This window comes from Entelurus aequoreus, linkage group LG02 (assembly GCF_033978785.1).
Source record: "Entelurus aequoreus isolate RoL-2023_Sb linkage group LG02, RoL_Eaeq_v1.1, whole genome shotgun sequence".
NCBI classification, from domain to species: domain Eukaryota; kingdom Metazoa; phylum Chordata; class Actinopteri; order Syngnathiformes; family Syngnathidae; genus Entelurus; species Entelurus aequoreus.
The window spans coordinates 61,440,036-61,462,558 of NC_084732.1; the positions used below are offsets into that span (position 1 = coordinate 61,440,036).

General features: G+C 38.6%; 1 protein-coding gene across 10 annotated transcripts in view; it reads left to right on the plus strand.

The window, feature by feature from the left end:
• The window catches only part of herc1 (HECT and RLD domain containing E3 ubiquitin protein ligase family member 1), a 159,237-nt gene that overhangs the window by 130,475 nt on the left and 6,239 nt on the right, over positions 1–22,523 (plus strand). For all 10 annotated transcript variants that reach the window (XM_062030430.1, XM_062030431.1, XM_062030432.1 and 7 more), the window contains 11 exons: positions 1,687–1,825; positions 6,268–6,449; positions 7,645–7,800; positions 7,968–8,090; positions 8,175–8,277; positions 8,542–8,711; positions 8,845–8,983; positions 11,944–12,113; positions 12,345–12,514; positions 12,598–12,763; positions 12,848–12,924. In XM_062030430.1, coding sequence (XP_061886414.1) covers positions 1,687–1,825; positions 6,268–6,449; positions 7,645–7,800; positions 7,968–8,090; positions 8,175–8,277; positions 8,542–8,711; positions 8,845–8,983; positions 11,944–12,113; positions 12,345–12,514; positions 12,598–12,763; positions 12,848–12,924 — 1,595 coding nt within the window. The remainder of the gene's footprint in view (positions 1–1,686; positions 1,826–6,267; positions 6,450–7,644; positions 7,801–7,967; positions 8,091–8,174; positions 8,278–8,541; positions 8,712–8,844; positions 8,984–11,943; positions 12,114–12,344; positions 12,515–12,597; positions 12,764–12,847; positions 12,925–22,523) is intronic.

A 22,523-nucleotide genomic window follows, 5' to 3' on the forward strand; every position in this document is an offset into this window, starting at 1 on the left:
CTGTTTCCGAACCAGTCAATATGTCAAGTTTGAAGTCACGTGACACGGGTCTTGCAAAACAGCATAAAAAAAGCAGTTAACTGGGCTACCTGGGCATAATACAACATAATACACACGCCAATGCAGACTGCAGAATGTTTTTTAAACTATAGAAATGATTCCAATGGTTCAAATCTGCACTTTTGAGTGACATACTAGTACGTTTCATGATATGCAGTTAAACTGACTGTGATACGCAATGTCACGAGTAGATAGTGCTGAATAATGATGCTCGATGTAAATATCGAATAAGTGGGTGTTTTTTTTTTATCCTTTTGCCTTTATTTTACCCATGTTTGTTGCATCCTTGTTGCTTTTGCTCGATTATAAAAGATATCGATCAAGGAGGGGGTTTGGGAAGTAGCGGAGCGACGTTCATACATTCTCAATATTCAGTGTTTTATTGTTCATAGTTAATATTGTAAATCCCACATTCTATATTTTATGTACATTCTTTTATGTCATAATTCAGTAAAAAATTAAAGTTCATTCTGTTTTTGAGATTAAGATTAAAGATTAAAGTACCAATGATTGTCACACACACACTAGATGTGGTGAAATTTGTCCTCTGCATTTGTCTCATCCCCTTGGGGAACAGTGGGCAGCAGCGGCGCCGCGCCCGGGAATCATTTTGGTGATGTAACCCCCAACTCCAACCCTATGTTGTTGAGTGCCAAGCAGGGAGGTTATGGGTCCCATTTTTATAGTCTTTGGTATGACTCGGCTGGGATTTGAACTCCAACCTACCGATCTCAGGGCGGACACTGGTCCTTTTAGTAGCTGAAAATGAGCTTCCCCTACTTGAAAGACCAGAAAACGCCACTGGTATACGGCCTGTGTTACATTGTACAATAAGCAGCAACAATTGAAAAATAGAGCAAAACGATATAATACAAGAAAACATATATTGTAGTACTAATTATACACATTTAAATGTAATTTTAAATTTTTTTTTTAGCTTTTTTAAAGAAAATATATGAATCTTCGATGATTACACAAATTACATTGTCATATTGACTATGCCATGGGTGTTTACATAAAGACAATGTCATAACGCAATTACTTAAAAATCTACAATGTAAAGAACACTTCATTTGCTCTAATTTGGAAATCAGTTTTTGCCAAAATACACAATTAATAGGCACTAAACACTAAGTTGTCATCACATTATTTTATTATAATCAGTCGACAAATAATAAAAAGTGGGCCTGTCTGAGGCATGTAACTCCAGGGCTAAAAAGGAGTCCCACTCCTGCAGTGAAGTTCTGTGTCCATATTTTGTTAAGCTGTTTAAAAAAGAATAATGTTTAATAAACAACAATTTGCATCAACCAAACTAGTTTTCCAGCGCCATATTGATTGTAGATACAATCTTAAACTGATCTGTCTAAGTAAGACACATATTAAAGATTTAAAAAAATACGGACAAATGCCCACATCTTCTGGTAAACACACGCCGGGATGCCTCTAGTGTCCTTTTGGGACGTCACACCCGATGAGTGTGCCTGCGTGCTAGTCCAGTTCAGTTTATCCACAGTCTCTCCCATACTCAGCTCTGTTTGTGCGCACTTTCACTCTAAATTTTCTGTCAGATATTAAAATGATGATTACATTTAGTCCATCTTTCACCATCTTTCTCTCTAACAGGTGGTGTGTGGTCAGAACTGCACTTTTGTTATTCAACCTAACGGGACTGTGTTGGCATGTGGAGAGGGCAGCTATGGTCGCCTGGGACAAGGCAACTCTGACGACCTGCATGTCCTGACTGTCATCTCAGCTCTTCAAGGTAATGTTAAAAATGTTCTTCTCTTTGAATTTGTTTGCTCTTGAGACCACTCCAGAAGTCAAAGGCTAAGCTGAATCCCAATTCTCCCCCTTAACCCTTCCCCCTTTGTTATACCCCTAACCCTCACCCTTCAAGACAGATGGCCAAGACATGGTGTTAGAAAATACGTTCTAAGAAATGAGACACCACTGGTTTCCTGTGTATATAAAACAATGGAGGGTTTTGAAGTTGTTTTAGAAGGCTTTGAAGGCTACAACGATGACTCCCACTAACTGCATCTTGCAAGTATTATTTATCATCAATAGTATCCTAAAAAAATATTCTTGTCCCTCATATTGATTTTGAACAATAGGCATATAAAAAAAAAAAAGAAGTGCAGTTCCCTTTTACATAGCATACATTTTCAAAAGATAAATTATGATACTTTTGGAGAAGATTGGACGTGGTTTCATTTGCTATCTGGGAACGCCTCCAGAAACATCTTGCAGACAGTGTCCGAAAACTGGTTATATAAATGTGATTGTGGAGACAATTTATGCCACATTTACACGAAAGCATACTAGGAGTATAACGATTTATCGATATACATCGATTTATATTGCTTAGATTCAACATATGCAAGTTTGCCTTCCGGAAGATGGGTATCAATCCAACATTGTTTTAAAAAGGAAATTGATGGATTTTATTCATATTTAAAAAAAAAAAAAAAACCATTGGATTTAAGAACGGCAGACTTCATGTGAAGTTTAACGCTTTTAATGATAAGGACATTAAACACAATTCAAGTCTGCCCGTCTGTGGCATCATCGCCATCAGTCGGCAAAACAAGAATAGCTACGGTGGTCGAGAAAGGCAGATACAAAAGTGACAAGACAATAACATAAATTACAACATAACAACTTTCAGCTAGACTTAGACAAACTTTAATGATCCACAAGGGAAATTGTTCAACACAGTAGCTCAGTTACAATGATGGAAAGTGTAAGGATAGAAAGGACAATGCAGGTATAAATAGACTAAATATAGCGATATAAAATATAACATATATACGAATATATACATAATATGTGTACAGTATATTATATATACAGATATATTATATTATGTCTATAACATATACACAATATATAACAATTACCATGTACAATATTACAGTATATGTGACAGCAGCAGCATAAAATAGAGAGTAGATCCAGCAGAAAATAGAAGATAGACGTTAAAAACAAAGAAGTAGCTGACATAGAAGGTGTCAGGTAATAGGCAGATATCATCTATTGCTGTATGGCGAGTGATTATACAGCTGGATGGAGTGCGGAATGAAGGAGTTCTTGAATCGCACAGTGTGGGAAGGAAGCTGAAGGAGCCTGTTGGAATATGAACTCCGCTGTCCCTCAATTGTCAGGTGGAGTGGGTGGGCAGGATTGTCCATGATGGCCAGCAGTTTGTCCAGTGTCCTCCTGTCCCTCACTGACACAAACGCCTCCAACTGCGTGCCAATAGTTTGGCCGGCTTTCCGGATCAGTTTATCAATCCGGTTTGAGTCCCTTTTGCTGGTGCTGCTCCCCCAACAAACCACTGCAAAGTACAGGGCACTGGCCACAACAGACTGATAAAATATCTCCAACAGCTTGCTGCACACATTAAAGGACCTAAGCTTCCTCAGGAAAAAGAGTCTGCTCATGCCCTTCTTGTAAACAGCTTTGCAGTTGTCCTTCCAGTCCAGTCTGCTGTTCAAATGGACTCCCAGGTACTTATACTGCCCCACTACTGCCACCTCCCGGCCCTGGATCTTGATGGGCTCCACCGGGGTCATTCTCTTCCTGAAGTCGATGACCAGCTCCTTGGTCTTGTCCACATTAAGGACCAGATGGTTCGCCTGAGACCACTCCACAAAGTCAGCGATCAGTGTCCTGTACTCCAATTCCTGTCCCTCTCTGATACACCCGACCACAGCAGAGTCGTCAGAGTATTTCTGCAGGTGGCAGGACCTGGAACTGTACTGGAAGTCTGAGGTGTACAGAGTGAACAGGAAAGGAGACAGGTGGAGCACCTACACCACTGACCACAGTATCCGACAGGGAGCTCCCCAGTCGCACAAACTGGGGCCTGTCAGACAAGTAATCAGTGACCCAGGAGACAATGGATGAACTGACACCCATCCTGAGCAACTTGTCACTCATCAGATTTGGCTGAATGGTGTTAAAGGCACTGGAGAAATCAAAGAACATGATCCTCACAGTGCCCTTCCCACCATCCAGGTGAGAGTGAGCATGATGCAGCAGGTAGATAACAGTATCATCCACTCCTACATGGGGCTAATATGCAAACTGTAGAGGATCCAGGGAAGGAGCCACCAGGGGTCTCAGCTGATCCAGCACAAGTCTCTCGAGGACCGTCATGACCTGAGACGTCAGGGCAACAGGTCTGAAGTCGTTCAAGCCCGATGGGATGGGCTTCTTGGGCACCGGCACTATGCAGGATGTTTTCCATAGCACTGGTATTCGTTCTAGCTTCAGACTCAGGTTGAAGATGAAGTGCAGGATCTCAGTTAGCGGAGCAGCACAAGTCTTCAGGACCCAGGGGTTGACTCGGTCAGGGCCTGCTGACTTGGCTGGATTGACTCTCTCCAGCTGTCGTCTCACAGACACACCGGGCTGCAGCTACAGCACAATTGCAAAAGCCACAACAAATACAAACACCACAACACAATAGTATAAATCCGTAACACAACTTTAAGCCACAAAGGAAGCGACGGACATGACGTAAGTAACAGCGGAGCAAGTTACGGCGTCGGACCAACTTCGTGAACAGAGTATATTAGTGTTATTGAAAAATTTAAAAAAGGTACTTATGACTGAAAAAGTGATCACATTTGACTTACTTATCCAACTTGGTTCATTACACCCTTTTCAACTTTCCGTCTCAGGAAGTTGGTAGGTTGCCTAAACTTGTCCGCTGTCACTTCCTTTTTGTCGTTGTATTGTCGTGTTATGGCTTTATGTCATTGTCTTGTGGCGTTTGCAATTGTTATGACTTTTCTCTGCTATAGTCGCTGTTTATTAAAATGAGAGTAGTAGCAGGCTAAACCATTGCTCATTTAACTTGAAGAGATTTGGTTGCACTTACGCATCCATTTTCTACCGCTTGTCCCTCTCTGGGTTACGGGGGTGTCTGGGGCCTATTCCAGCTGCATTCGGGTGGAAGGAGGGGTACACCCTGGACAAGTCTCCACCTCATCACAGGGCCAACACAGATAGATGGACAACATTCACACTCACATTCACACACTAGGACCAATTTAGTGTTGCCAATCAACCTAATTTATATAATTGTATTTTGTATTTGTATTATTTTGGGGCGGCATAGCTCGGTTGGTAGAGTGGCCGTGCCAGCAACTTGAGGGTTCCAGGTTCGATTCCCGCTTCCGCCATCCTAGTCACTGCCGTTGTGTCCTTGGGCAAGACACTTTACCCACCTGCTCCCAGTGCCACCCACACTGGTTTAAATGTAATTTAGATATTGGGTTTCACTATGTAAAGCGCTTTGAGTCACTAGAGAAAAGCGCTATATAAATATAATTCACTACTACTACTACTATTTTATGTCAAAAACAACAGTAAAAGTAGCAGGTAAACCTACTGTTAATTTTACTTGAAGAGCAATGGTTGCACTTTATTTTTTATATGAATATTGTATTTTATGTTGAAAAACAAAAGCAGAAGTAACAGGCAAATCTACAGTTAAAATGTTTGTTACTGTACTTTTATTGAACATTTCTGGTATATTGAAAATGAGAGCGGAAAGTGTTTCCTCTTCTTAATACCACCTAAAGTGTTGGTTGCACTTTATTCAAATAACATGTCAACGCATTGGCCATTAATTGTTGTTTACTCGCTTGTTTGTATCCAAAATTCATTTATACCTAATTCCGTTACAAAAAATAACAGGAATATAGGAAACTTAACCTGTAGTGTCTAACATCCAATATTTATTTCACAGTCACACTGCTTGATTTATTTGTTTTTTTGCTAAAATGTTAATGGATCAATTACAACTCACTGAATTGTTGTGGATGGTATCGTTCTAAAAAAATAATATCGTCCATGAATTGTTTCAGCAACCACCAATTCTGAATTGAATCATTGTTAAAACCATTTGTTACACCCCTATCCAATACATATTATCTAGACCACAATGTATTAAATGTATATCAAACTCATCATAGGTCCTTTTTACCCTACTAAATTGGTACACTGCATGTTCGTGAACATGAAAAACCAAAGGCTAAGAAAGGGGTAAGTAGGAAAATTGAGATTCAGCCTAGACTCAGCTATCTGCAATTCGGTGTGATAAGTCACACAGGGATTTAAGATGACCATACGATAGTTGTCTTCAGTAATTAACATCTACCCTGACCTTTTAATTGTTTTGATGTTCATCAGGTTTTGTAGTTACTCAGCTGGTGACATCCTGTGGTAGTGATGGCCACTCCATGGCGTTGACAGAGAGTGGTGAGGTGTTTAGTTGGGGCGACGGTGACTATGGCAAGCTTGGCCACGGGAATAGTGACCGTCAGCGCCGACCCAGACAGATTGAAGCTTTGCAAGGAGAAGAGGTGATACAGGTCAGTCTTGAAGTCACAAAGAGTACAGAGAACATACGATAGTAAGATTTGGTCAAATATAGTTGTTATAACAGACCCTCTTGAATTCATTACATGCTAATTGCACCAATTGACGCAAATTCAAATCATAGTTGTTATAACAGACCCTCTTGAATTCATTATCGCAAATTATGCGCAGATTTACAACTTTCTCCAATCCTTGCAACATCTTGCACATTTTGGATAATCATCATTTTCGCCAATCAAATTTGTGCCTGAGCAGCTGCTTGTCAGCCGTCTAATCAAATATTATGTTTGTTTCTTTTGTAGACAGCAAAGAGCAGCTTTGTGCAGCAATATATGCATGTGTAGCGTAATATCAACTCTTTATTGCTGCAATGGCCCAACTCTCGTAAATCGGTCGCTCAGACCTTCTTCCAGGTCTCATCTACAGCGCAAAGCTTTCTCGGTGAAGTAATATATAAATATTTAGTAACACAAATAAATCCCCACTTACTTGTTTACGTTGACAGAGATGTGGACATGTAATGATAATCTCTAATTGTCCCTCATTTACTAACTATAATTACCGCTGTGGATCGTGCTCCCTATGGAAGCGGAGATAAACTATGTGCAATGTGTTGGAACGTAAATGTAACTTTATGATGGACAAGCATTTTTCAAGCATAAAACAAACAAAGAGAATGTCTGCGTCTTGTGCCCAACAGAACAGACAGCGGGCGAAAGGTGAGCCTTTGGTAGGGTTTGTTTTTATAATACAGTAATTTGGTCGGGAAAATGGTTAGAGAATGTGCTTTTACATCCATCTAGTGTCTGCTTTGTACTTTTGGTTTTGTTACACTGTTGTAATAAAACTACTAAAGCAGCAATGCTTCGTTTCCAAGCTATTCAAACATTTGTGTGCAAATAAAACATATTTTGTTAGATTCATTGAAATGTTGGGCTTTTTGGGGTTAAGTTTACGAGCATCATGTAAAATGTTCAAATTCATAATATCACAGGTCTAAAATCATTGCAACTCTTCCTGTAACCTTTTCAAAAATCTGCTGAGAAATAAGGTATTTTAGGCCGCAACATTCATTTAAATCCTGCAAAATCTTGGAGAGATGTACTGTATATAACTAACTAAAAGAGCCAATTAGTACCATACAAGTAATTTCTTAGATTAAATTAAAGTGTTTTTTTTCTCTTCCAGATGTCTTGCGGTTTCAAACACTCAGCTGTCGTAACAGCTGATGGAAAGCTTTTCTCTTTCGGTAATGGTGATTATGGCAGACTTGGCTTGGGGAACACATCCAACAAAAAGTTGCCAGAGAAGGTCACTGCTCTGGAAGGGTACCAAGTTGGTCAGGTAGGAAAAGGGGACTGAATTAAAAGGGGACATTTTTAGATTTGTTATGTACACACATTTTGAAAGTTTACAATCATGTTAAATGGACAGTTTACTGCAGGTAAATAAATACATGTATTGAGTAGGGATTAATGACTGCTCAATATTTCCTTTGTTTTCTCTTTAAGGTTGCATGTGGTCTGAACCACACTTTGGTCATTTCTGCTGATGGAATGATGGTGTGGGCTTTTGGTGATGGGGACTATGGGAAACTGGGACTTGGCAATTCCACAGCCAAGTCTTCACCTCAGGTCGGGACTGATTGGCTGTTCGATAATCTCAGTGTTTTATTTTTGCGCTATATAGGTAAGTTACATATTTTTTTAAATCCCTAGAAAGTGGAAATGTTATGTGGACTTGGCATCAAAAAAGTGGCCTGTGGAACACAATTCTCTGTGGCTTTAACCAAAGACGGCAAAGTGTTTACATTTGGCAAAGGTATGTTCCAGTCAATGTTGCTTAATTATTATTGTTCCTTGATATAAATTAATATTTTAAATATATTATGTTGTTGATCCGTAACTACAACTTAATTACTTTTTAGAATTATTTTGTAATATTGTTTTGTGGTATTTATTTATGAGATTGTTTTTTTTAAATATAACTGCATAAGAAAAAAAAAGTCTGTCTCAATATTAGGCTATAGTTTTGTTTTGTTTTTTGTCAAATCATTGTGAAGTGTGATATGGTATTTTTATGCAGACCGACTCATTGGTTTGCCGGAAGCTCGGGCAAGAAACCACAACCGTCCTCAACAGGTGCCGGCTCTATCTGGCCTCCACATCCAGGATGTTGCTGCAGGAGCTGAGCACACTTTAGTTCTTTCGTCCACTAGGGACGTTTACACATGGGGCAGCAACTTGGAGGGCCAGGTGTGAAAATGTTTCTAAAAAAAAAAGGTTTTAGAATACTATTGTTTTGTGATGTATAGTTTAGACTACTACAATAGATCATTCATCCAAAAATCTAACTTCATTTCCTTAAAATGTAACATTGTCTTTTTAGCTCGGCCTGAGCCACACCAATCATGTGAGAGAACCTACCCTGGTGACAGCGCTGCAGGGAAAGAACATTAACCAGATCACTGCTGGGCGCTGCCACAGCGCAGCATGGACCGCTGCTTCAGTGCCACCCCGAGCACCAGGTCATCATATGCTCAACCTGAATCTCACACTCTGTTATTGTCAAATAAAAAATTGTCGTCCTAGAAACCCACACTGTTCCACCAGGCATCAACTACTTTTTTATGAAAGAGGTTTTCCAACCTTTATGACCGCACGGGCCAATACTGGAATCTGCTTTACAAATTGCCCATGAAGTTCTGGTCCGCCATGTTCTTATTACCGTATTTTTCTGACTATAAGTCGCTCCGGAGTATAAGTCGCACCGGCCGAAAATGCATAATAAAGAAAGAAAAAAAACATATATAAGTCGCACTGGAGTATAAGTCGCATTATTTGGGGGAAATGTATTTGATAAAACCCAACACCAAGAATAGACATTTGAAAGGCAATTTAAAATAAATAAAGAATGAACAACAGGCTGAATAAGTGTACGTTATATGACGCATAAATAACCAACTGAGAACGTGCCTGGTATGTTAACGTAACATACAGTATTATGGTAAGAGTCATTCAAATAACTATAACATATAGAACATGCTATACGTTTACCAAACAATCTGTCACTCCTAATAGCTAAATCCGATGAAATCTTATACTTCTAGTCTCTTACGTGAATGAGCTAAATAATATTATTTTATATTTTACAGTAATGTGTTAATAATTTCACACATAAGTCGCTCCTGAGTATAAGTCGCACCCAAACTATGAAAAAAACTGCGACTTATAGTCCGAAAAATACGGTACTAAAGAAAATGTCCGCGTGAGTCAATATAAAATTTGTGGCATCTCGGCACATGTCACATGATTCAATCAAAGTGACAGCACGAGAGAGATGGATAGACATGATGACAGAGAAGGCATGAAGAAAAAACTCAACCCAATGGGATACGATGAGAGCTTTAAAAACCAACAGTAATAACCTGGATTCTACCAGCAACTTACAAAATCCACTTTTTCTGTTTAAGCTCGTTGAGGGGCGGCGTGGCGAAGTTGGTAGAGTGGCCGTGCTAGCAATCGGAGGGTTGCTGATTACTGGGGTTCAATCCCCACCTTCTACCATCCTAGTCACGTCCGTTGTGTCCTTGGGCAAGACACTTCACCCTTGCTCCTGATGGCTGCTGGTTAGCGCCTTGCATGGCAGCTCCCGCCATCAGTGTGTGAATGGATGAATGTGGAAATACTGTCAAGCGCTTTGAGTACCTTGAAGGTAGAAAAGCGCTATACAAGTATAACCCCTTTATTAACAACTGTAAGAAAAATTGTAACAATGTAATCGTTGCCGTTGGTTAGTCAGTCAGCAGCGTAGCTCAAAAGGTTAAAGGGGAATTGCACTTTTTTTTGGAATTTTGCCCATTTTTCACAATGGTTATGAGAGACATGATGATGAATGTTATTTTCGTTTAATGCATTCTTAATAAATAAATGCGATCAAAAGTCTGCTTACACTATGGAAGCTGCTCAATTCTGCCTTTAAAGCCCTTTAAAACACATAATCACTTCCATTAGGGTTTTATATACCGTAATTTCCGGACTATAAGCCGCTACTTTTTCCCCTCGTTCTGGTCCCTGCGGCTTATACAAGGGTGCGGCTTATTTACGGCCTGTTCTTCTCCGACACCGACGAAGAGGATTTCGGTGGTTTTAGTACGCAGGAGGAAGACGATGACACAATGATTAAAGACTGACTTTTCATATACCGGTAGGCTGGTTATTTTGATAACGTACAGGCGAGCACTTTGTATTACTTTGCACCGTTGTATTATTTGTACTCTCCACGAATGCTGTTCGCCATGTCAAAGATGTGAAAGTTTGATTGAATGATTGAAAGATTTATTGTTAATAAATGGGACGCTTTGCGTTCCCAAACAGTCATCTCTGTCCCGACAATCCCCTCCGTGGTAGCAGGAACCCCTATATACTACGGTAATTACACATCAAAACCCTGCGGCTTATAGTCGGGTGCGGCTTATATATGGAGCAATCTGTATTTTCCCCTAAATTTAGCTGGTGCGGCTTATAGTCAGGTGCGGCTTATAGTCCGGAAATTACGGTACATGATGTAAGTATATATATAATGTAGTAAGCAGCACATTTACAATAACGTTTAATATATACGTATTTTGATCTTTTTAAGCATTAGCGGCGCAATAATTTAAAAAACACATCTCAACCTTTGCTTCTTTTTTTTTTCTTCATCACTGATTACTACTCACTGCAGACTTCATGAGCGCCAACAAACATAATAAAACATCACTTACTGTTCTAGATCTGCTGTCAATAGGATGCCGACTGCTGGGATGTTCACATATTCCCATTTAAGTGAAAAATTTCTCATAATCCTCTCAAAAATACTGGGGGTGGGGAGTCGGTAACCAAGCGTCCTTTTTTTGTTCTTGCCAGCTAAATGGCTTTCAAAGTGTACCAACTTCTCGGATTACATCCTCAGCCATCTACTTTACAGGTGAGATGCATGATTTATGGTCTACAACAAACTTCCAAAGAGCAGGGAAGCAAGGAAACAGAGACCAGGCGATGATGTAAACATAGGGACACACGGTAGTGATTAAGTCGCCACTATAAATAGTTCATCTGCGTTACCACTTATAATGACACGAAATGTAAATGGATTATTGTTGGCGCTTTTTGAATGGTTATTTATTGGATTTTATGGGCTGAATAGAGGACTCCTTATTGGCTCCGCTGTAAGCAGACTTTTATTTAAATTTATTTACAAGTTAGAATGCTTTTTTTTTTTTTTTAAATCCATCCGTTGTCATGTCTTTCATAATGATTGTGAACAATTCCAAAAAAAAAGGGCAGTTCCCCTTTAAGTGCTTATCTGGATCCATTTCTGTACGATAATCTAGTACATTTACATTACAAGCTTCAACTTCTGTATATGTGTTTGCGACCCTGCCTCCACCCACAGAGAAAAAGAGAGTGGATGACTGACAAGAGGCTTCTCTCCATTTCCCTGTAGGCTCTTCAGTTCCTCTCCAGCTGGGTCTGCCTGTGGCTGTGCCCCCTCAGTACGCCGTGCTCAAGGAAGTGAGCTTGGAGGCGGTGAGGGCTCGGCTGCGTCTGCTTTACCACTTCTCTGATCTCATGTACTCCTCTTGGAGGCTCCTCAACCTCAGTCCCAACAATCAGGTATCAAAAGGAAACAAACACATTCAGGAAACCAAGGCATATAAACTGAAAACAGTTTTTTGTTGATTTTCCATGAGTTGGGAAAGAAATGTATCCAATTTTTGAGAGTCACCAGGGTTGGGTACTATTACGTTTCTGGTTAAATATGTGTCTAACAAAGTTTAAATTTGTAACACATGAAGGCATTGTGTTCTACTAACGAGCCAACTGTTGATTACCATGCGTTGACAGAGCTGCACCTCCCACTACAACGCCGGTACATGGGGTATTGTTCAGGGCAAACTAAGACCCCTGTTAGCTCCAAGGGTATACACTCTACCCATGGTGCGTTCCATTGGCAAAACCATGGTGCAAGGCAAGAATTATGGCCCCCAGATCACAGTCAAACGGATCTCTACGAGGTCAGTAGCTGTTACTTGCAGTGGCATATTTGCTGACACTGCATTGTTGCTCAGATATATTCTCCTGTATTGACTCCTTGCAGGGGAAGGAAGTGCAAACCCATTTTTGTGCAGATTGCTCGCCAGGTGGTGAAGCTGAACGCTTCAGACCTTCGACTTCCCTCAAGGGCCTGGAAGGTAAAGCTGGTGGGCGAGGGAGCGGATGACGCAGGCGGCGTCTTTGATGATACTATAACAGAAATGTGTCAGGTAGGAGAAACCAACCATCATTTTTAGACTTTTCAGAATGGTAAGGATTTGATTGTGCTCATTGGTCTGCAAATGTGTTCAAAGGAGTTGGAGACTGGTGTGGTGGACCTGCTTATCCCGTCCCCCAATGTCACGGCAGAGGTTGGCTACAACAGAGATAGGTGAGGGTGGCACTTGGTGACATCAATCTTAGTCTATATTTTAGATGTATCTGATATGTATCATCTATAATGGTGTGTTTTTTCTTCAGATTCTAAAACATTGGTGTGTGTATATATATATATATATATATATATATATATATATATATATATATATATATATATATATATATATATATATATATATATATATATATATATATATATACACACACACACACACAAGTAAAACCCTCACTTCATTTGATACTAAATACATGTGTTATTTATTTATATAACAGTTAGGGGGTGTAAAATAATCGCGTTAAAGGTGAACTGTACTTTTTTTTAAATATTGCCTGTAATTCACAATTCTTATAAGAGACAAGAACACACATGTCATTTTTAAATGCATTCTAACTTGTAAATAATTCTGTTTAAAAAGGAGCCAATGAGAGCCATTACGTCATTGCATCTATTGAGTTTATTCCGACCATAAAACACAATAAGTAACTATCCAAAAAGAGCCAACGATACTCCATTTACATTACATGACCTGAAAAGTATGGCCCTAAGTACGTTAAGGGCCTACATTTAGCAGCGCATTGATCAGAGAGAGGTAACATCGTTATGCTGGCTGTATTGACATTGTATTTGCCTCGGAGCTCGTGAAAGTTAATTTTCTAGATTATAAATCATGCCTCTCATCTGGATAGCAAAATGATATGGACATAAACTGAGAAGTTGGTCAACTTTGACAGCCAATTTAGCCCCTGCAATGGTGAACAAAACGCTCGTTCTACCTCCACTTTTCTTTTCGCGAGGATTATGAGTCATTCTTCATCTAAACGGGAATATATCAACCTCCCATCAGTCGACATCCCAGTGAGAGCAGACATTGTATAGTAAGTGATGTTTTCTTTTGTTTGTTGTCTCTAGTGATGTCGAAGGAAAACGTGTACGTAGTGATGCGTCTATGAATTTAATACACCGCCATATGCTTAAAATGAGCAAAATACATAAATATTACATGTTATTGTGAGTGTACCTGTTACTACATTACATATATACTTACAGTGTGTATATAAAACATTGATGAAGTGTTTGGATGTTTTTCTAAAGTGCTTTATAGGAAGAATAGAGCGACTCGCATAGACTCCGTTGTAAGCGGACGTTTGCTTGCATTTATTTACTTGTAAGTGCATGAAAAAAGCAAAAATTGTGTTGTTGCCTTACATAAAGATTGTGAATGATAGGCAACATTTTCTCAAAAAAGTGCACTTCCCCTTTAATTGTGATCATTTAAATAAATAAATGAATTAGTCATGTAGTGAGCTCAATCAACCAGTCAACCACAGCTAACGTTAGCAGGTAAGGTGTTAGCAATTTGGCAAGCCTTAGTAGCTCTTCACTAAACTAAACTGAAGGAGAAGACCCCACGTATATATATGATTCAGAGTCGATGAAAAGTACTTGGCCTTCCAAAAAAGAAATAGGTTATAGCGTAGCATAGTTGCTTTGTTCTCTGTTGCCCACTAGAAATGATAGATGGATGCATTGGCGTTAAGCCTATTTTAAGGGTTGTAAAGGCACTGTGTTCAGTGCCTTTACAACACTGCGGGGTTGGATGTCCAACTCAGATTTTTTATTTGTCAAATATTATCTTTTTATGCAGTTGTTTACATTACAAAAACAGACTCCAGACTCCAATGTGAATGCAAACTGACCTGAATACAGACATGGCATCTTGACGTCGCATGTGTTTACGGAAGTAAACCCGGAAGTAAACATGTTTAAATTCTAGTCGTCTCAGTACTGGCACATTTGTGGCAAATCATACGATTAAGCACACGCCAATTTATCTGTGTTGTCATGACTAATAGTAAGGAAATCACAGCAATAATACTAATAAAATGCTGTCATTCTCTTATATTATTTTTTATACCGCCCTGAGATCGGTAGGTCATGAGTTCAAACCCCGGCCGAGTCATACCAAAGACTATAAAAATGGGACCCATTATATGAGGGGCCGTTAGGGACATTATTCAGAATTACCTCATACATACACTGCTGAAATGCTCTCACATAAACAACTGAAATCTTTTTCTTTTATACACACTACTGAAACACTCTTATAAACACTACTGAAATGCTCTTACATACACTACTGAAATGCTCTCACATAAACAACTGAAATCTTTTTCTCTCACACACCCTACTGAAACACTCTTATAAACACTACTGAAATGCTCTTACATATACTACTGAAACACTCTTATAAACACTACTGAAACACTCTTATAAACACTACTGAAATGCTCTTACATACACTACTGAAATGCTCTTATAAACACTACTGAAATGCTCTTATAGACACTACTGAAATACTCTTATAAACACTACTGAAATGCTCTTATAAACACTACTGAAATGCTCTTATAAACACTACTGAAATGCTCTTATAAACGCTACTGAAATGCTCTTATAAACACTACTGAAATACTCTTATAAACACTACTGAAATGCTCTTATAAACACTACTGAAACGCTCTTATAAACACTACTGAAACTCTTATAAACACTACTGAAACATTCTTAAATACACTACTGAAACATTCTTATAAACACTACTGAAATACTCTTACATACACTACTGAAATACTCTTATAAACACTACTGAAATACTCTTATATACACTACTGAAACACTCTTATAAACACTACTGAAACACTCTTATAAACACTACTGAAACATTCTTACATACACTACTGAAACACTCGTATAACCACTACTGAAATGTTTTTGTCTCACGCACACACACACACACCTGGAATTATTTTTCACTAGTATGTATAAACGGATTTCACCTGTGTGTGTGTGTGTGTGTGTGTGTGTGTGTGTGTGTGTGTGTGTGTGTGTGTGTGTGTGTGTGTGTGTGTGTGTGTGTGTGTGTGTGTGTGTGTGTGTGTGTGTGTGTGTGTGTGTGTGTGTGTGTGTGTTTGTGTGCTTTTAACACGTGTGTGTGAGGGACAACAATTTCAGTAGTATGTGTGCAAAGATTTCAGTTATGTGTATGAGCGCATCTTACCATTGTGTATACGAGCATTTTACCACTATGTGTAAGAGCATCTTACTAGTGTGTGTGAGCGATGTTGCATTCCGGTTCCGGTATAATCCCCGCCCCTTTTCAGACAAGTTTATTTTTATTTTTTTTAAAGCCAAGTTGTGGACAAAATGTCTGCCGACCAGTAGCTTAACCGAGGCGGGAGCTCCACTTCATAATTTGAGGGCTTCAGCGGAGAATATAAGAACACTTTCAATGCAACAAGGGCCGCGCTGCCGCCATGGGTCTCCCCCGCAGGACGTGGCACCTGAGCGGCCACACAGCGGTGCCTTTCTCGTCCCGACAGCCAAGCAGCCTGGAGCACTCGTTCCATTGCGAGTTTGCACCGCACACATGCAACGTTTCAGTTCATGGACATCGGGGCAAAAGGAGGAAAAGGTAATTAGACATTATTTATTTCTAAATGATTGTTGAATCACACGAAATGTAAGACAACATGGCATTGTAGTGAGCTACAATAGTAACATGTCGAAATGTGAGTAACGTCGTGTTACGTCAGTAGCTAATCATATACTAATGATAATGGATTGCATTTATTTAGCGCTTATCATCGACTATATAAGGGGTCCCCAAACCCGGTTACGGCCCGCCAAAGTCCAACATCCGGCCCGCTGGGAAAAAAATGTTTTTTGTATTATTATTTTCAATCTGTCTTTTCTAATCTAATCCATTTTTTGGTGTTCCCTAGCCGCTCAGGCAAATCATATTGTCTACAAATGCATTTCCCTGTATGACGTATATTGTCTTAGCTGTTTTCATGTGATCTGATTGTTACATTCTCATTTCAGAGTCACCACACAGCTGCATGACCATTTCAACAAGGACGGAATAAACAACCTCTGGATTCATGGAACTTCTTTGCACACAAATATATTAATTGGAATAGTCAATAAATTTCACATAGAAACATTGTGAATATTATTTTCAACAGTGTGTTGAAAACAACCTTTTTTGGCTCAGAATGGTTCCTTATGTCTCATTATTCATATCCTTTCAATACTTGTCGGTGTGTAATTCCAGACATAGATGTAAACATTAATGAGACAACGATGAAAATTTTTCAACAAGTGAACCCACTTGAAAATGATGGCAACTATAGAATAGACATTTTCACTTCAATTCTGCACTTTATTCAGTGGACACCATGGGAATAATAAGGTTTGTTAAAATGTTTTTTTCACTAGGGATGATACTCGAAACCGGTTTTCCCGGTTGTTTGATAAGAAAAGAACCGAGTCCTCGGACTCGAATCCCTTTTTCGAATCCCCGTTATCGAGACCACTATAGTAAAGGAAAAGAGTTGATTCTTTATTCGAATCCCGTCCCGACCAGAAATGCTCCGTGGGACATCACAAGAAATGACGTCACGTAGCTCAGTCATTAGGCGCAGATAGCGAAAGCAGGAAAACAATGGATGGGAAAAAGCGCTCCAAGGTGTAATAAAGTTCAAAACAAAAGCTATAATCCATCGAATAACTTTACTGAGAGATTTTAGCAGGGTAAAACACATGACGAACACTTTTACGACCAACCGGAAACATAGCAACCAGGCTAGCAACGCACCTCCTTTACGGCAGCTGTCGCAACGTTCTTAAAACAACCGCAGCACATACATATATATACAACATATCTCCCTTTTTTAACTTTTGTTTTTCTTTCCTTGTAAACAAAACAAAATCACACTGTAGATGTGTTGTCTGTCTAATTATAAATAATGCAGACAAGGCGTGTTGGCTGAGTTCTTGACGTTTACTTTCACAGCGTGGCAACATGCAACACTTTTCGGGGCTACCGCGCATGCTCGTAACTCCCGTTGCATGCTGGGTAGTGTAGTTGTTATATTCTCTAGCTCATAACATTTTCCCCCATAAAGAAATAATGTTAACTCAATAAAGTGTATTTCTTTTTTTAGCTTTAACTTTTCATTTTTTAGCATTGTAACCACATTTGCAAAGAACTTTTCTCTTCATAGAATTTTCTTTCAATAAAGACATAAAGTGCAAAAATGTAAAAGCATCATAACAAACAGTTATGTCAAATAGCAGCAGAAGTGCACTTTTTGGAGAGCTGTATTATTTTCAGTTTTGTGCCCAAGGGACTGATTTTATTTAACACTATATTATTATTTATACACTTATAGTGATCACAGAGACAGGTTGTTTTTGTGTTACTGTATATATTTGTTTCTCTGAAAAATCCCACTTAATATACTTTGGGTAACAACAGTCAATATTTATTTATTATATTTTATTTTTTTAGGTGGGTAACAGTCAATATTTATTTATTAATTAGATTTTATTTTTTTATTATATAATAAAAGTGAGCTTTTGTTAAACCAAATATTATGTGTTTTTTTCCATATACAACAACCTATCTGGATGCGATAAGAGAATCGATAAGGAATCGGTTCGATAAGAGGATTCGATAATAGGCTCGAACTCGATAATTCCTTATCAAACATCATCCCTACTTGTGCAGTGTATTCTGCAAATTAACATTTTGTGTAAACATTTTGTAAAAAAATAAATAAATAAGGAACCTGTTATACAGACCTGAATGAAGTTGCCCACTTTATTATTGAAAATATCAGAATAACACCGCAATACGTTTGTGCTGTGAACATTTATGTTTCTACGGTTGATGTTTTTAAGTTATTTTATGTTCTGACTAGCAATGTCATCCAGCCCCCACCACCACACACACTTTGTCGAAATCTCCCCAAACTTGTCCCAAACGTTTGTGATACACAATTTTTTTGTCTTATGATTATTGTATTTAGGTTAGGGGCTAGGTGTAAATATTAACACATTAACTTAAACTATAATTTTAGACAAACAATATCTATTGTCTGACTACAAGAAGCATTGAAAAGTATATAAATAAGGCATAGGGAACCTTTTTTGAGAGAAAAAAAAAAGGATATTTAATATGTTTATGAGAATTGTATTGAATATTCCAATTAATATATTTGTGTGCAGAGAAGTTCCATGAATCCAGAGGTTGTTTATTCCATCCTTGTTGAAATGGTCATGCAGCTGTGTGGTGACTCTGAAATAAGAATGTAACAATCAGATCACATGAAAACAGCTAAGACAATATAAGTCATACAGGGAAATGCATTTGTAGACAATATGATTTGCCTGAGCGGCTAGGGGACACCAAAAAATGGATTAGAAAAGACAGATTGAAAATAATAATACAATTTTTATTTATTTTTTCCAGCGGGCCAGATGTTGGACTTTGGAGGGCCGTAACCGGCCCGCGGGCCGTAGTTTGGGGACCCCTTATATAGTCGATGATAAGCGCTAAATAAATGCAATCCATTATCATTAGTATATGATTAGCTACTGACGTAACACGACGTGACTCACATTTCGACATGTTACCATTGTAGCTCACTACAATGCCATGTTGTCTTACATTTCGTGTGATTCAACAATCATTTAGAAATAAATAATGTCTAATTACATTTTCCTCCTTTTGCCCCGATGTCCATGAACTAAAACGTTGCATGTGTGCGGTGCACACTCGCAATGGAACGAGTGCTCCAGGCTGCTTGGCTGTCGGGAGGAGAAAGGCACCGCTGTGTGGACGCTCAGGTACCGCGTCCTGCAGGTGCGACCCACGGCGGCAGCGCGACCCTTGTTGCATTGAAAGTGTTCTTATATTCTCCGCTGAAGCCCTCAAATTATGAAGTGGAGCTCCCGCCTCGGTTAAGCTACTTGTCGGCAGACATTTTGTCCACAACTTGGCTTTAAAAAAAATAAAAATAAACTTGTCTGAAAAGGGGCGGGGATTATACCGGAACCGGAATGCAACATCGCTCACACACACTAGTAAGATGCTCTTACACATAGTGGTAAAATGCTCGTATACACAATGGTAAGATGCGCTCATACACATAACTGAAATCTTTGCACACATACTACTGAAATTGTTGTCCCTCACACACACGTGTAAAAAGCACACACACACACAGGTGAAATCCGTTTATACATACTAGTGAAAAATAATTCCATGTGTGTGTGTGTGTGCGTGTGTGTGTGTGCGTGTGTGTGCGTGAGACAAAAACATTTCAGTAGTGGTTATACGAGTGTTTCAGTAGTGTATGTAAGAATGTTTCAGTAGTGTTTATAAGAGTGTTTCAGTAGTGTTTATAAGAGTGTTTCAGTAGTGTATGTAAGAGTGTTTCAGTAGTATTTATAAGAGTGTTTCAGTAGTGTTTACAAGAGTGTTTCAGTAGTGTTTATAAGAGTGTTTCAGTAGTGTTTATAAGAGTGTTTCAGTAGTGTTTATAAGAGTGTTTCAGTAGTGTATGTAAGAGTGTTTCAGTAGTATTTATAAGAGTGTTTCAGTAGTGTTTATAAGAGTGTTTCAGTAGTGTTTATAAGAGTGTTTCAGTAGTGTATGTAAGAATGTTTCAGTAGTGTTTATAAGAGTGTTTCAGTAGTGTTTATAAGAGTGTTTCAGTAGTGTATGTAAGAGTGTTTCAGTAGTATTTATAAGAGTGTTTCAGTAGTGTTTATAAGAGTGTTGCAGTAGTGTATGTAAGAGTGTTTCAGTAGTATTTATAAGAGTGTTTCAGTAGTGTTTATAAGAGTGTTTCAGTAGTGTATGTAAGAGTGTTTCAGTAGTATTTATAAGAGTGTTTCAGTAGTGTATGTAAGAGTATTTCAGTAGTGTTTATAAGAGTATTTCAGCAGTGTTTATAAGAGTATTTCAGTAGTGTTTATAAGAGCGTTTCAGTAGTGTTTATAAGAGCATTTCCGTAGTGTATGTAAGAGCATTTCAGTAGTGTTTATAAGAGTGTTTCAGTAGTGTTTATAAGAGTGTTTCAGTAGTATATGTAAGAGCATTTCAGTAGGGTGTGTGAGAGAAAAAGATTTCAGTTGTTTGTGAGAGCATTTCAGTAGTGTATGTAAGAGCATTTCAGTAGTGTTTATAAGAGTGTTTCAGTAGTGTGTATAAAAGAAAAAGATTTCAGTTGTTTATGTGAGAGCATTTCAGCAGTGTATGTATGAGGTAATTCTGAATAATGTCCCTAACGGCCCCTCATACCATTACCTCCCTGCTTGGCACTCAGCATCAAGGGTTGGAATTGGGGTTTAAATCACCAAAAATGATTCCCGGGCGCGGCCACCGCTGCTCCCCTCACCTCCCAGGGTGTGATCAAGGGGATGGGTCAAATGCAGAAAATAATTTTGCCACACCTAGTGAGTGTGACAATCATTGGTACTTTGACTTTTTTCAACTATATTATATTTCAATCATTTCAGGTCAGGTACCCAGACATGGTAAACTACCTAATATTTCTCAAAGCCATCAAATGACATGAAAAGCTTTAAATAATTGTCTGCTTACAGTCCCGGACGCGGAAAGCAAGGGACATTGTGTTTCTCACATTCTTTATCAAAATGCTGGCACTCGCAACTTTCTTTGGTCTCATGGTGGATTATTTTGCAGTCGTACTCAATTCAGAAAGCGCACAGAATGAATCACCAAATGTATAAAATTATTTGTTTGGACAGTCAATTCCACAAAATGATACGCAAGTAAAATAATCATATGAAAAATGAGACACAAAAATATGAAACGTAATCACAAAAATATTGTTTCCTTAAAACATAAAACCCAACGTTAAGGCATTGATTGCCATGACGAGTGCATGTGAACTTCAGACTACATTCATCCCTCGCTACATCACGCTTCAAATATTGCAGTTTCACCACATCCCAAATTAACCATTTCCAAGCATAGAATGTCTAAATGAACTCAAAAATATGAATACTACAGCACTATTGGCCACTAGATGAAATCAAACCAATCATATAACGCTGTTTAGTACCGTGGCCACTGATTGGTTCAGCCTCAGCCAGCATTAATATAATGGATTATTGTTATTGTTATTTCATGTTTAAAGGCTCTCACAATGTTGAAAAATGCATTTTGAATGTGTAAACAGTTTTTTAATGCTCTAGCTATGAACATATTTGATTTATAATCAATGATTCGACTTAACAGAAATTAATTTATCGCCGTCCAATTAACAGCGATAAACAAGGGATTACTCTATAATCCTTTGTTCTGAATGACAACCCCAACACCAAGTCAGATGGGATAGGTTCCAACTTCCCTATCAACCTGCAGAGAATTAGCCAAATAGAAAGTAAGTGACGAGTTAGAACTTGGTTGATTATTTTACCTTGTTAGAAAAATCAGTCAATGTGAACCATCTTCTTATGTATTATCTGGTCCATGCACTGTCACTTATACGTACATACGTCATTGGTCGAAATATTTTATTGTCTGGAAGGGAGCCGAATGACCCATTAATAAAACAATGACCTACAATATTGAGGTATTTTCTGTGTAAACATCTTTATTAATGAGTTCAACAATACATCCACTACTTGCTGTCCATATCCTACCCCCCCCCTCTCCACACCCCTGATTGTAAATAATGTAAATAATTCAATGTGATTATCTTGTGTGATGA